Source organism: Haematobia irritans, chromosome 4 (genome assembly GCF_050003625.1).
Source record: "Haematobia irritans isolate KBUSLIRL chromosome 4, ASM5000362v1, whole genome shotgun sequence".
Lineage (NCBI taxonomy): Eukaryota > Metazoa > Arthropoda > Insecta > Diptera > Muscidae > Haematobia > Haematobia irritans.
In genome coordinates, this window is record NC_134400.1 from 174,923,756 (window position 1) to 174,940,588 (window position 16,833).

General features: G+C 34.0%; 1 protein-coding gene across 3 annotated transcripts in view; it reads left to right on the forward strand.

The window, feature by feature from the left end:
- Positions 1-16,833, forward strand: part of LOC142237241 (neurobeachin-like protein 1) — a 272,260-nt gene that overhangs the window by 34,771 nt on the left and 220,656 nt on the right. For all 3 annotated transcript variants that reach the window (XM_075308615.1, XM_075308616.1, XM_075308617.1), the window contains 5 exons: positions 2,762-2,938; positions 2,995-4,263; positions 4,324-5,445; positions 11,501-11,837; positions 11,901-12,088. In XM_075308615.1, the coding sequence (XP_075164730.1) occupies positions 2,762-2,938; positions 2,995-4,263; positions 4,324-5,445; positions 11,501-11,837; positions 11,901-12,088 (3,093 nt within the window). The remainder of the gene's footprint in view (positions 1-2,761; positions 2,939-2,994; positions 4,264-4,323; positions 5,446-11,500; positions 11,838-11,900; positions 12,089-16,833) is intronic.

Here is a 16,833-nt window from a genome sequence, read left to right on the forward strand (position 1 = left end):
TCTGCAATTGAAATAAGATTTATTGATTCTATGTATTCTTTGGAATATTATTTTCGTGAGTATCGGTCCATGTTTTTATATAACCCCCATATAGACCGATTTTCATCCGATCCGATTTGACTTCCGGAGCCGCTTGGAAGACCAAAACATGGACCAATACTCATCATTTTCGACACATCTCTTTATTATTTAGTTTTAAAATACATCAAGCACTAGAGTGTTTTAACAATGGCTAAAATCAACTAATTAAAGTACGAGTTGCTTGACCACCCACCTTTTAAACCACTATTTTGAAGACCTTGAGGAAAACTATTTTAATCAAGGGATAGAATTGCTAGAAAAGCGTTGGACTAAGTGTATTGAAGTTTCGGAGATTATATTGAAAAATAAAAATATTTTTGAAAACCAAACTATTCTCTTTCATTGATAGGCTAAGAAGTTTCCGAACCGCCCTCGTATGCACTCTTTGAGTCAATTTTAAGATCTCTAAAGGAATTTAATCACTTAAATAATAACTTTGAATTAGATTTTTCAATTTCCCTAAATAGATTTAATACTGTCTTAGACTTAATTTATTTTTAGAATTTCTAGTCTGTAAGGAATGTATTCCATAGACTGAATAAATAAATAAATAAACTGTTAAAAAACAAAATGATAAAAATGTTTATCAGTTGAACAAACGAAGATTAGTTCATAAAATTCTCAACAACGTTTGCTTATTTTATTTTATTTTTATTTATATTTATTGTGAAAATAACCAAGCCTTTAGGCCAATATAAAATGGTTATAAAAAAGACTACAAAAGTAACTTTAAATATCTAAAAATTTGACCAAAAATAACAAAATAAAAATTGGAATAAAAACTAACAGTAATAAATTATAAAAGATAACAAAGAATAAATAAAGATACACTTTTTTATAAATTAGAAAAAAAATGAAATAAAAAACTATTTTAGTGATTTAGAAAGCAAAGTGAGAAAAAATTCTAAACAATGGATAACTAAGAACTTATTACTACTAAAATATCATTACAACAAAATGTGATTTTCTTTGTTTTTTTTTGCAATTTACGTATTTAATTTGTATTATAAATATTTAGTTCTAATAATTAAGCTCTAATAATATTTAGCTCTAATAAAACCTTACTTTATTTATTTATTATTATTATTATTATTTTTTTTTTTTATAATATATATATATTTTATTTTTATTTTTTATTTTTATTTTTTTTTTTTTTATTTATTTATTTCTTTTTTAATTTTTAATGTTTTCCAATCCATTTCTTAAGGCTGTTTAAAAACAAAAAGTGAGGGCATAGGAATAGAAAAAAAAAGCACTAACTGTATTCGCATACACCATTTTTTTTTTAATAAAAAAAAATGTGAGCGAATAGAGAAAAAAGTGAGAATTATTTTAAGTAATACTATAAGTTACTCAACTTCTATTGAGTAAAAATAGGCATAAATTAAGGTCATGTCTATGACTGAAAAAATTTCAAAAGTTTGCATCTAAAATTATTATATGACATTGAGAAATTCCTTAACGAAACAGGCAACGTGTTGTATATACGAGCAGTCCTCACCCCAAAAGATTGGCTCACAGTACCACACAATTTCGGATATAAGAGTTGTGGATTCCTCTTGGATTTGCTAAATTTAAATAAATTTACGAGGATTGAAGGTGTTTGCATTTTATAAGTCTTATAAAAGAAAATTACATTTCTAAAATTAACTAAATCTGAAAATTGACAGCCTAAGAATCTGTCTACATACGTAGATATATGGCTACGTACTCTCAACGAGTATATATACCGAATAACCCGGTTGAATGTAAGCCTTAGTGTCCTCATTAGCTTGCCAGTACAACCAGAGTACACCTCTAAACCGTAGAGTATAATTGGCATTATAATCGCATGCACCACCTTAATCTTCACATGCATCGGAAGCAGCAAATCGATATTATAAAGTTTGCGCAGAGCTAGATTTACCTTTGAAACAACTGCGTCTATTTGACAAGAAAAAGACAGTTTATTATCAATGATAACACCTAAACATTTCATGTTATCTACAAAAGTAATTCTTGTGCCACGTATCATGACTGATATATCAACACTTTCATATCTTCCAAAAAACATAGCTCTTGTCTTGTCAACATTAACAGACAAGGCGTTGGAGCTCATCCATGACTCTATCCTGTCCGTTGTGGAATTAATATTAGCCTGTAGCACGTCCAAAAATCCCAAATTCCCCTTGAATAGTATTTGAAGGTCGTCTGCATATTAGCAAAATTCCTATGGAAGGAATTTTCAGGATTTTACTAAAGAAGTCTTCTCCATACAGATTTTTTTGTCGTTTTGTTTCAATTACGAAATTAAATGCTTCAATTAATTTTTGATTTTTGTATTAACTCAAATGATGAAATATAAATCACCGACATCAATTAGAAAATTATTGAAATTAGAAAATTATTGATCCACTTAAAAATGTATGTGATTGTTGTTTTCATTGAAAATTTACTTGAATCTAAATTTGATTTATTAATTTGAAAATATTTTTTTTTTAATTTAGTTAAAATGTTGTTAACATTCTTTCTGTGTAACATTAAACCCTTTCAGAGGAAATTGGTCTCCTTACACAGAAAAAAATTTTTTTCAGATGATTTTAATTGGAAAATTTTTGCTATATATTTTTTTATGAACAAAGGTTTGCAATCCAATAATATATTAACTCTATACATTTTTTATATTTCCCTCCATTTGTAGCCTTTCCTTTACTGTTCGGTGGGTTCAGCTTTGCAAGAAATAAAGACCCCGGCTGCAGTAGCTAATGCTAATGCAAATACTGGTACAAGTCTTTTACCAAGATCAACATCCCAAGATACAAATCAAGGTTATCGCAGCATGTTGCCCAGTTTATTGGAAAAGACCCTATCCTCAAATGTAAGTGTGGCAAAATAGAGAGTTTGAAATTCCAATACAATGACCTATCCTTGCAGGTTTCCAATTATTTTACATTGCCTTTGAGAACTCAATCGTCCACTTATGATCCGAATGTGAAAAATTTCCCTGTGGGCATGCAAGAAACAGTTTTTGGCGACCAACAATGTTTGGGAGGCCAAGTAGGCGGTGTTTTATTGGCTGAGCCAACCACCAGTTTGAAAACGATCTTTGATGCCGGGATTAATTTCTCTTCAATATTCTCACAGGACAATGACATTTTGGAATTAACTTCGAGATTTGTATTCTGCTATTCACCTGGGGCATATTCGCACAGCACTTGCTTGGATTTGATACCCAGTGGCAAATATATGGGATTGGTGCAAGCTCAACATTGTGCTATAGTGAAAATCCAGGACACCATAAATAGTGTGGGTGGTGTTCAGGCTATTTTGCCAATTCTACATCGTTTTATCAAAGAAAGCAATGATGATTTTACCTTAAGCGCCACAGAGAATGAGTCCATTGAGTCGGGAGAATCCCTAAAGACTCCTGTGGCAGAAGAGTTTGCCGATTGGGAAATATTATCCACCAACTCCTATACCGAATGGAAAATGATACAATATCCGGTGGCCAGTTTTATGTGTTTCCTACGTTATCTTATCCATGAACATGACAATAATCAAGAGAATCTTTTGCACTCTGAGTGCCTTTCAATTGTGGGCATGATGTTGCAAAAGTGTCCAGCAAAAATATTTGATGTTAATGCCTTAATGGCAACTCATTTGTTTATGGAATCTCTACAGGGCCATAAATCGGCAAGCGGTCAATCCAATGTGGCCTTACTTGACGATCTTTACACCTCGATAGCATTTAATTTTGACATTTGGGTTCGTATGCCCTTCCAAATTACTTTGGGCCATGTGCAATATTTGGGAGCTATGATAAAAAACGATCGTAAATATTTTCGCAAGAAATTTGGTGTTCAATTTTTCCTGGACACCATTAGGCATTACTATGGCACGCCAGAGAATATAACACCCGAAGATGCCAAGACTATTCGAGCCACCATATTTGGAATTGTACGTTTCTATTTGCAAAAGGATGTGAATATCAAGGAGATTGGAACGATTGTTGCCTTTCTTGCTTCAGTCAAACAAGACCATGTGGTCGTAGAGTTCTTGGAAATCCTCAATATGCATGTAAAGGGGAAAAATTGCCGAGATCAATTGATTCTATTATTACACGAGCCCCAAATGGCAAACTTAATGTACAATTATTTTATAGACAAGAACTATAGTTGTGAATTGCAGGAAGCTGCCATAAGGGTAAGTCCATCGTAGAATTGTTTTGGAAAAACCAAAAGTTTATATCATCTCTTTTTCTAGTTCATCAGCAGTATACTGGCTACCTCAAGGGTCCATGCAAAATACAAACAAATAATGCGGCTACATGATCCCACCACCGATATTTCATTATTTCCTGGATTATTTTCTTACGCTATGCCCATGGTTTTGAGCTCCACAATAATATTCCATCTACTCGATGAAATGTTAAACTCAGATGTGGATTATTGTGGGGTAATTTTTTTGGTTCAGAATGTCAGCACTTGTGAATTGCCTGTAAAATTGGAAGTAGCTAAGCGTCTGTTACAATGTACCTTTACCAAGCAGAACTCTGCCCAGGCTATTGCCAAACAACCAGGATGGCAAGAATCCATTGCCCGCCTACTTATACGACGACCCATTGAAAATGTCAAACCCGATGAGGAGAAACGCAAGAGTTTCGGTATTAATTTGGATGTTCTACTGGAGGATGAGAACAAATTCGATAATCAAGGAGATTTAATTAATTTCTGTGAACAACAAATCGAACAGATGGAAGCCAATGAGCACAGTGACAGTGGTCTTATTCTCAATGAGATACAAGCCAGCGTTTCCGAGGCAGCCAATGTTCTCGAATCGGAAATCAAAGAGTTGGCCGATACCGTTTCGGGTGTGGTTGTGGAAAATGTCAGTTCAGTATTTTCTGTCATTAGGCAAACCACTCATGATCTACAGGATACATTTGAGTCTCTAACCCATGGTGGATCTTCGGTAGATATAGTCGATACGACGAGCACGGCCTCTAGTCGCCATGCTAAGCAACGAACAGAGTCCATTAGTTCGGATAGTTCTTCACAATCGATGCGTTTGGCCGGATCCAAAAAAGCCGATTCTGTTGAAAGTCATATGGAATTTTCCTCCGATGGTGATGTGGACAGCGAAGAGCAATTAGTATATTTGGTGTCGAACATCTTATTCACAATATTTTGGCGTGGTGTAAGCAATGATCATCCAGATTGTTGGAAGGAACGAGGTCAAGTTTTGGGCTGTATCAATCTATTGGCTCTAAATAATGAACTGGTCGCCTCGCACTTATCCCTGAGGTTAAGAATTTTGGAAATGGCTGTACAAGCCTCGTTATTTGACTTGGCCGAGAATGGCAATCAAACATTAACCAATCAAGAGGTAAGTGAGATAAGCAACGATTGGGAGTTAAAATTACAGCCTATGGTTGTAAATTTAATGGCCGATATATCGAACCACTATTATTTGAAGAGTTGTTTTTTTTTTGTTATAACCACCACTATAGGATATACACCGAAAAAAAGTTCCGTATTTAAATATAACTAATGCTTAATTTAATTTATTTTTAATGCAAAAAAAATATTTGTTTGCAGTTAAATTTTTAATTATTTTATCCGAAATTTTCCACAGCTCAATGAAATTTTCCTTTTTTGAGTATGTCTCAAACATTTTATGACATAAACGTTGGTATATAGTTTTATTTCTATGGACAATTTTTTCAAAATTTTATTTCTATAGGAAATTTTGTCAAAATTTTATTTCTATAGAAAATTTTGTCAAAATTTTATTTCTATAGAAAATTTTCTCAAAATTTTATTTCTATAGAAAATTTTGTTAAAATTTATTGTTATTCAATAATTTGTCAACATTTTATAGCTATAGAAAAATTTGTGAAAATTTTATTTCTGTTGAAAATTTTGTCCAAATTGGATTTCTATAGACAATTTTGTCAAAATTTTATTTCTATGGAAAATTTTGTCCAAATTTTATTTCTACGGAAAATTTTGTCAAAAATTAATTTTATGGAAAATTTTGTCAAAAATTAATTTTATGGAAAATTTTGTCCAAATTTTATTTCTATGGAAAATTTTGTCAAAATTTTTATTCCATGGAAAATTTTGTCAAAATTTTATTTCTATAGAAAATTTTGTCAAAATTTTAGTTCTATAGAAATGTTTGTCAAAATTTTTATTTCTATAGAAAATTTTGTAAAAATTTAATTCTATAGAAAATTGTGTCAAAATTTTATTTCTATAGAAAACTTTGTTAAAATTTATTGTTATTCAATAATTTGTCAACATTTTATAGCTATAGAAAAGTTTGTGAAAATTTTATTTCTGTTGAAAATTTTGTCCAAATTGGATTTCTATTGAAAATTTTGTCAAAAATTTATTTCTATAAAAAATTTTGTCAAAATTTTATTTCTATAGAAAATTTTGTCAAAATTTTATTTCTATAGAAAATTTTGTTAAAATTTATTGTTATTCAATAATTTGTCAACATTTTATAGCTATAGAAAATTTTTTGAAAATTTTATTTCTGTTGAAAATTTTGTCCAAATTGGATTTCTATAGACAATTTTGTCAAAATTTTATTACATTTTATTGAAATATTGCTATTCTCGGATATTTCAATAAAAAGTAATGAAAAACATTAACAGCAGCATTTTTCATTAGTCCATGACCTCAAGCCAAACAAATATTCCCAAAATTGTAAAATTCCAAAGGTCAACTAACAAAACTAAACAAAATTTTATTTCTATGGAAAATTTTGTCCAAATTTTGTTTCTATAGAAAATTTTGTCAAAAATTTATTTCTATGGAAAATTTTGTCCAAATTTTATTTCTATGGAAAATTTTGTCAAAATTTTATTTATTTATTTATTTATTCCTTTATTGTAGTATAAAGCCTTCAAGGCCAATAACATTATTACAAATATAAGTAGTTTGCAATTCAATTACCTTCTTATGCAATGTACAAATAACGCGGCTCCCCAGCCATATATTAAAAACACAAAAAATGTTTACAAATATTAATATTAATAGCCCTAGCTGCACTAATGTTAAAATGGTAGATCATCATAAAACGAACTGCCATCAGAGAGTTAAAAAATATGAAGCGAGTTTGTGTCTAAACATAGGAACAGAATATGAAAAATTTCTTAATTCAAGTGGAAGACGATTCCAAGCGCGAATCACTCTCACCAGAAAAGAACGTTCGTAAAATTGGGTTACCATATGGGGAATTAACAACTGCGGATTTCTGGCAGTCCTAGAAAAAATAAACTTGTCTCTCAAAGGGGGCGGTAAACCAGACTTCACAATTCTATAGAATAACACCAACGCCCGTACGTCATATATAAATTTAAATGGATATCCCAAAAACTGAATCGCATAACTTGAGATACTTTCGCGCCGCCTAATACCGAAAACATATCGAACGATCATATTAAACGTACGCTCAATCCTGACTAAATTGGCATTGGACGTTCCGGAGACTACCTCTAAGCAGTAATAAATATGTGACATCAACAAAGCTGATGCAACACGCTCTCGCACGTAGCGCGGCAAAAAGGTGTTCAAGGAATACAGTCTACGAAGCGTGAAAATAATCCTGGACCTAATACAATTGATATGAGTACCAAAGTCAAGACGACAATCAAGGACTACTCCCAAACACTTCATCTCATCAACAATACTAATTCTTACACCACCAAATACTATCTCTGGCTCCCGTTGAACACCCCGACCAGTTAAAAAACACATAGCTTTGCTCTTAGAAGAATTAACATCAAGTCCATTCAAAGTTACCCAATTCTCAACATCGACCAACACACTATTCGCCAGCGCAGATATATCACTAATCGAACTGCCAATAAATAAAAGATGAATGTCATCAGCATATAAATAGGGTATGCAATGGGGGTGATGAATATGGTTAGCGATATCGTTTATAAAAAGAATAAATAAAAGCGGTGCCAAAATGGAACCCTGTGGTACCCCGCAGGTACCACAGGGTTCCATTTTGGATGAATTAAAACCACCTAGCGAAACATACTGCGACCTACCAGACAAATAAGACAGCAGAAGCCTACAAGAAGTATTTGAAAAACGGTAATCGTGTGAGAGTTTCTGAATTAGTTTTAAGTGATCCACACTGTCAAAAGCTCTGGATAGGTCGAGAGACACGAGGACAGCACTTAACCCAGCATCAATACTCCTTCTAACCGTGTCCGTCAGTTGAACTAAATGAGAACACGTACCGTATCCATGCCGAAACCCGTACTAATGAGAACTTATGAGATTATGACCATTAACGTAATGTTGAACAAAATCGTTCATAATATATTCGAAAATCTTAGAAAGAGCGGGTAAAATGCTGATAGGCCTGAAATTCTCAACATTGGATGATTCGCCAGATTTTGGTACTGGTACCGCGCAAGTTTCCATGCCGCAGGATATGTGGACGTAGTGAATATACTGTTAAAAATGTGTACTATGTACCTTGAAATGTAAGGAAAAAGATCTTGAGAAATTTAATGGGTATTCCATCTACTCCGACAGCATTTGATTTAATTCTCTGAATCGCCACCATAACATCCTCTTCAAAAATGCAGTCAAACGAGAATTGGTCATTTTCATAAGAACTCGATGGTAATTGGGATCTACATGGAACAGTTGCTCTGTTACTGAGAAAGTGTTCGTTTAGCGCATCAACACTCACGTCCGGAACAACAATTTCCCTTGAACATCCGTTCCCACGAAGGGTCTTCCACAATTGGCAACTGCTCATACCATCAAACTCTCGTATATTATGATTTCTTTTTGCCCTGCGCATGACCAATTTACACCTATTGTGGTATATACGGAAAATGCGCCCATTCTCCTCGGTTGGGTCCTTCCGAAATTCCATGTGCGCCAAGTCCATGAGCGATCGAGCAAGTATAACCTCTCTCGAACGCATCCACGAGTCCTTCCTTCTACGCATCCTACGTCTAACCACTGGGACACATGTAAAAAGTCTGTTCACAAGATCATTAATAATGGAGAGTTGATGGTCAACGTCGGATGTAGTGTAAATGCTCTCATAGTTAAAGGACGTAAGACAATCAAAAAACTTATCCCAATCAATAAGTCTATAGTCGCGGTATTCAATTACATCACCTGACCTTGACACCATAGCCCTATATGAACCATAAATCAGTGCATGATGAGAGATCGATGCGCATTGAGCCTGGGAAGAGTGCATAAGCCTGTCGGGTTCACTCAACAAGACGTAATCAATTAGAGAACATGAATTGTGTGCAGAGTCATAATGGGTGGGCAAAGAATTATGTGAGACTGTTAAGCCCAAACCGAAGCAGGCAGAACGTACAAAACTAGAATGAGATATATTAAATAAGTTACGATTAAAATCGCCAACGATAATAATATGGGCATAACTAGACAACAGAGCCTCATGTGTAGACGTAAATGCACTGAAATTACCGTGGGGTAAATAAACAACTCCAAAAAGTACAACTTCACTCCCACAAACAACTTCAATAAATAACGCTTCACATTCGCCATAGCAGTCAGACCGAAAAATGGTTCTATACCTCAGCTTCTTAGATATGTATATCCCGACACCACCACCTCGACGGGCAGGGCGATCATTTCTCACAAAATCATATCCACTTATTGAAACTGACTTGGTTGATACAGGAGACTTCATCCAAGTTTCGGATATAGCAAACAAATCAATCGTACTATATACTAAAATATTGGCAATCTCATCCAATTTATTGCTGCTACATGAAGGGCGGATACTCTGGCAATTAAGGTGTCCGAATGACAAATTGTTACCATATTTCACAAGCTCGTTTTGAAAATATGAAGAACAGCTAACTAAAGGGCCAATATTAGCGTCAAGGCTCATTAAAATTCTGAATATTTTGACTGGGGAACCACATTAATGTAATTATTTCTATAGAAAATTTTGTCAAAATTTTAGTTCTATAGAAAATTTTGTCAAAATTTTATTTCTATAGAAAATTTTGTCAACATTTTATTTCTATAGAAAATTTTGTAAAAATTTAATTTTATAGAAAATTTTTTAAAAATTTAATTCTATAGAAAATTTTGTAAAAATTTAATTTTATAGAAAATTTTGTCAAAATTTTATTTCTATAGAAAATTTTGTTAAAATTTATTGTTATTCAATAATTTGTGAACATTTTAGAAAAATTTGTGAAAATTTTATTTCTGTTGAAAATTTTGTCCAAATTGGATTTCTATTGAAAATTTTGTCAAAAATTTATTTTTATGGGAAATTTTGTCCAAATTTTATTGCTATGGAAAATTTTGTCAAAATTTTATTTCTATAGAAAATTTTGTCAACATTTTATTTCTATACAAAATTTTATCAAAATTTTATTTCTATAGAAAATTTTTTCAAAATTTAATTTCTATAAAATTTTTTTTCAAAATTTTATTTCTATAGAAAATTTTGTCAAAATTTTATTTCTATTTTTTTATTTCCTCAGGAAGTAAAATCTAGAACCAAAAAAAGTACCAAAAAAATTCCGACACAGCTCTTTGTGGGCTAAAATATCTGTAGATTTCCAATTTCAGGCAAATCGGATAAAAATTGAGGAATTCCGTGAAGTCAAATCGGGAGATCGAAGTCAAATCGGTTATACTAAAGTATGGACCGATATGCACCGCATTTGGTACACCGTTTTGTGATCCTAATATACCTGTAGATTTCTAATTTCAGGAAAATGACATAAAAACTATAGTTTCTAGAAACCCAAGAAATCAAATTGGGAAATCCATCTATATGGAGGCTACACCAAAACATGGACCGATACACATCATATTCGGCACAACTATTTGTGGTATTTAAATAGCTCTTGATATCTATTTTCAGGAAATTGGTACTAAAATACCTCGAGATTTACAATTTCAACCAAATCGTGTAAAAACCACGGCCCAAGAACCCAAACGGGAAGAAATGGAAATGACCTAACCTAGGATACCCTGAAACGATAGTTTTCGGTTGGTATAAAAAGCGATCGATTTGAATCACAGTAATGCCACATATACGAAAAAGAGAGGATAAATATGTTTCCTCTAGCCAAATCTTCACACACCATACACAAATACCATCATTCGTTACTACGTTTTTTCCCAGAGTATTATGTCCTGCTATGATTCCTATTAACGGCCTTACCACCTCGAGAGAAATACTTTCACTGTGTCCCACTAGAAAAAGATGGGAATCCATATTTATTTGTATTAAAATATAACGAATTTTTAAATCGTACAACCCTTATGCGAGATAGAAATTGAACTTTGATTTAAGGCATCCGCCGTTCTAATTCTCTGTTAACAAACTTTTAAATCTATAGTTTTTATAATTTGTAATTTAAAGAAAAAACTTCATATATTTACAGAATGCCTCTCACATACTACGTATGGTCTACGATCTTGTTGTCTTGGGTTCCAATGAAGACGAATCGAAAAAATGTTCTACTAAACTTTTAGATGGAGTTTTAGCTTTACTCGACGCATTAATGATATTCCAATCCGATTCAGCCGATGATTGGTCGGATATGATACGCCTATGTTTGGGTTTATTATTGAAATGCTCACATCATCCTAATCCTGGTGTAGTTGCTATGGCAACGGCTAAATTACATGCTATACTACAAAGTCGTACCACGGCTAATCCAAACGAATTGGCCTATTTGCTGTTTTCAATTAACAAAGCCCTAGATATAGCCATTGAAGGTAAGTTTTGCTTGAATCACAGTTTAAGATATTTTTGGGTTGAATTTTACTTTTCTCTTTTAGTTGGTAATCCCGAAGAATATTCATTCCTAATGCCTGTTATGAAGGCCTTAATTGATAAATGTCGTAGTGTTTTCAATTTGGATTCAGTTTTACCCGATTTACCGCCAACTTCATCGGGGCCGGTGTTTTTCAACGATTTTCAAATGTATAGCACCAGTAAAAAATGGAGAAATTTCATGGAACGTATTGTAAGTATGATGATATTAATTTCATAAGCTCAATATAAAAATAAGTATATAATTAATCAAAAACTTAAAGAATATTTTTAAAGATATTCTTAATTGTCAGAAATATTTCTATAAGGGTTGCCTTTTATTTGGCGAGATTGGGCAACCCTAGTGTTGTAATCTGCCAACTGACAGCTCTATCGTAGAGCTTAGCATTTTTGAGGTTATACGTACTCAAAATGTTTCCACATACAGTGGCGTGCAGAAATGAGTACATAATTATTATTTTTTTTTATTCTAAACGAATAAGAAAGCAGCAATAAAAAAAAAACTCAAAATAATTTTATTTTTCCTTTATTCCTTCTTAAATTCTAAATAAAATAACAAAATAAAAAGCAAACAATTCAGAGAGATAAATAAACATAATTATATAACAATTTTGCACTTTTCTATACCGGTGCCAGTTGGAACATTTTCTAGTGCTTGGTCCATAACCCTTTATTATTTAATACCATATTTATACGTTTTGGCATACTTTAAACCAATTCCTGTATAATTTCATCTGGTATATTCTCCCTCTCAATCTGTACTCGTTCCTACAGGTCTTCTAATGTTGATGGAGCTGATTTGTACAATCCCAGCCGTCTTCCCACGATTGACCATAAATTCTCAATCGGGTTGAGGTCCGGGCTTTGCGCTGGCCAATTCATCACTTGAAATTTTTGCTCACTAAGCCATTTTTTCACTATTTTTGCACTATGCTTCGGATCACCATCCTGTTGAAATACGACTTCATCTTCAGGATAAGCACTCTTGTCAACAAACTCGGGAAGATGAGTCTGCAAAGTGGCGAGGTAGTCTTCCTTCGTCATTATACCATAAATTTTCTGCCATGGCCAAATGTGAAGCAGCCCCAAACCATGATGCTTCCACCCCCAATGCTTCACAGTTTGCTTGACATGGTGGCATGAATGGTATCACCAGGACGACGCCAGCAATATTGTTTACCGTCCGATTGGAAACGGTTAAATTTTGATTCATCTGACCAGATAACACGTTTCCAGTCATCTGTCGTCCAATTTTTATGCTCTCTTGCAAACTTCATTCGCACCTTTTGATTCTTTTCAGACAAAGCAGGTTTATTTTTTTACAGCTGAAACATAACGTGGAGCGATCGTCTTGCTGTCCATTCACTAACTTGCTTATATTTGGCAACAGTAGTATTTTTCGGCGTTACGGACTTGTTCTGCCTCATTTCTGCCATCATAAGGCGAGCGTCCGCTTCGGTCAACAGTTTTCGGCAGCCTCTGGTTTGCTCTTTGGGAGTAGCATTTCGTCCTTTTTGGACGCGAATGACCACAGACTGACTTATATTTAGTTCCTTGGCAATTTTCCGCAATGAAGACCCATTATTAGTTAAGGAAACTATATTGTCCTCCACATCGTGCGGTAACTTTTTCATATTAATTTTTACTTGATATTATTGCAGTACACTTCGAATAAAACTTTAACTCTTACTAGCAAACACATTTCTAAACCCAAAGTTGTATATTTGTTCCTTTAAAAATTCGTGTGACTACACTGACGAAAAAAGACTGTTTTTTATATGATTGGAACTCAAAATTTTAGCACATTATTTTTAAACTAGTATAACATGTTTGGGGCATATATGTTAATATGTTAGAACATATTATGTTTGGGATTTTACATTTTCTTAAATATAACAGGTTGGCTGATCAAAGTCCCCGGTCTAACAAAGAAAAACACATTTTTTTTGTCAAAATTCGTTTTTATTATTCAACATAGTTCCCTTCAAGAGCGATACAACGATTATAACGACCTTCCAATTTTTTGATACCATTTTGGTAGTACTCCTTCCGATTTGCCTCAAAATAGGCCTCAGTTTCGGCGATCACTTCTTCATTGCAGCCAAATTTTTTCCCTGCGAGCATCCTTTTGAGGTCTGAGAAAAAGTCGCTGGGGGCCAGATCTGGACAATACGGTGGGTGGGGAAGCAATTCGAAGCCCAATTCATGAATTTTTGCCATCGTTCTCAATGACTTGTGGCACGGTGCGTTGTCTTGGTGGAACAACACTGTTTTCTTCTTCATATGGGGCCGTTTTGCCGCGATTTCGACCTTCAAACGCTCCAATAACGCCATATAATAGTCACTGTTGATGGTTTTTCCCTTCTCAAGATAATCGATAAAAATCATTCCATGCGCATCCCAAAAAACAGAGGCCCTTACTTTGCCAGCGGACTTTTGAGTCTTTCCACGCTTCGGAGACGGTTCACCGGTCGCTGTCCACTCAGCCGACTGTCGATTGGACTCAGGAGTGTAGTGATGGAGCCATATTTCATCCATTGTCACATATCGACGGAAAAACTCGGGTGTATTACGAGATAACAGCTGCAAACACCGCTCAGAATCATCAACACGTTGTTGTTTTTGGTCAAATGTGAGCTCGCGCGGCACCCATTTTGCACAGAGCTTCCGCATATCCAAATATTGATGAATGATATGACCAACACGTTCCTTTGATATCTTTAAGGCCTCTTCTATCTCGATCAACTTTATTTTACGGTCATTCAAAATCATTTTGTGGATTTTTTTTTATGTTTTCGTCGGTAACCACCTCTTTCGGGCGTCCGGGTGAACGCAGTCACCGTCCTCCGTGCTCATTTCCCCACGCTTGAATTTTGCATACCAATCAATTATTATTGATTTCCCTGGAGCAGAGTCCGGAAACTCATTATCAAGCCAAGTTTTTGCTTCCAGCGTATTTTTCCCTTCAGAAAACAGTATTTTATCAAAACACGAAATTCCTTTTTTTCCATATTTTTCACAATAACAAAAGTTGCTTCACAAAAGACGCTCTCTCTCACAAACTAATTGACTTACAGACGTCAAATTTTAACACGAATCATTTGAAGGTTGGTACTATATAAAAATATATAAAAATAATATGCATTTAATACTAGCGACGCCATCTATGTGTCAGACCGGGGACTTATCAGCCAACCTGTTAATATCTCTGGATTCAAAACATAAAGTTTAGAAATTTCGTATAAACATATACTCGTATATGTTTAGAAACGTCAGAGAGAGAGAGAGAGAGATAGATGACGAAATATTTTTGTTTAAATAAATTACAAACATACATGCTTATTTATATTCTAACAGAATTATATTTAAGAAATTTTGTTGCAAGCAAACAAATGTTTAGAAACTAGAATTAACTATTTAGAGTCTTAAACAAAGATATGCTTAGGGTGAAAAATAACCCAGCAAAAAATGGAGCACTATTTCAGTAGGATTGTAAGGGAGAGAGGTAGTACCAACTGCTTACAATACAACCGAATCAGCGCTGATTTTTGTAGGCGATGTCCCAATTTAGAGCAGCCTCTTCATAGCGCTGTTATAATTGCTCATTTTAATAGAAATATTTCCCAGAAGTGATATATAATCATTGCTGGCGTGAAGGCTAACATCACTACCTTTCATGCATCTATACTGCATGAATTGGGGTCAATAACGTAAACGAATGATAATAAACTAGTTTGATTACTCGTTTACGTTATTCCCACCGATTCATGCAGTGTGGATGCACTACCTACTTTATTGTATACCAAAAAGCGCAAATAAACTCTTACTGCTGAAGTATTTATACCCTTCACCACTACTGTGGTACAGGGTATAATAAGTTTGTTCATTTGTATGTAACGCCAAGAAATAGTGGTCATAGACCCATCTTTTAGTATACCGATCGGCTTAGAATTAAATTCTGAGTCGATTTAGAGATGACCGTCCGTCTGTATGTATATGTAATTTTGTGCACAAAGTACAGCTCGCAATTTAAATCCGATCGTCCTCAAATTTGGCATAGGGCCGTTTCTTGGAACAGAGACAATCGCTATTGGTTTTGGAAAAAATCGGTTCAGATTTAGATATAGCTGCCATATATATTTATCCCCGATGTGGTCATAGTTAGCGTGTTTATCAACCGATTTTCTTGAAATACCGTACATCCAAATATTTTATGAATCTCGAAAATCTTGCAAAATATCAGCCAAATCGGTTCAGATTTAGATATAGCTCCCATATATATCTTTCGTCCGATTTAGACTCATATGACCACAGAGGTCAAAGTTTACTACCGATCTCCGTGAAATTTTGCACAGAGGGTAGAATTGACATTCTACCAATGCTTGGTAAATTTGATTGATATCGGTTCAAATTTAGATATAGCCCCCATATATATCTTTCGTCCGATTTGAACTTATATGGCCACAAAAGCCAGAGTTTTGCCGTGATTTGCTTCAAATTTTGCACAAGGGGTACGTTTAATAGTATCGTTAAGTGTGTCAAATTTGTTTAAAATCGGTTCAGATTTAGATATAGCTCACATATATATCTTTCGCCCGATTTTGACTTATATGGTCTCAAAAGCCAGAGTTTTGCCCTGACTTACTTCAAATTTTGCACCAGCGGTACTTTTAACGATACTATTGTATGTGCAAAATATGGTCAAAATCGATTCAGTTTTAGATATAGCTCCCATATATATCTTTCGTCCGATTTGAACTTATATGGCCTCAAAATCCAGGGTTTTGCCGTGATTTGCTTCAAATTTCGCACAAGGAGTATGTTTAGTAGTATCGGTAATTGTACCAAATTTGATTGAAATCGGTTCAGATTTAGATATGGCTCCCATATATATCTTCCGTCCGATTTGCACTCATATGACCAGGGGGGCCAAAGTTA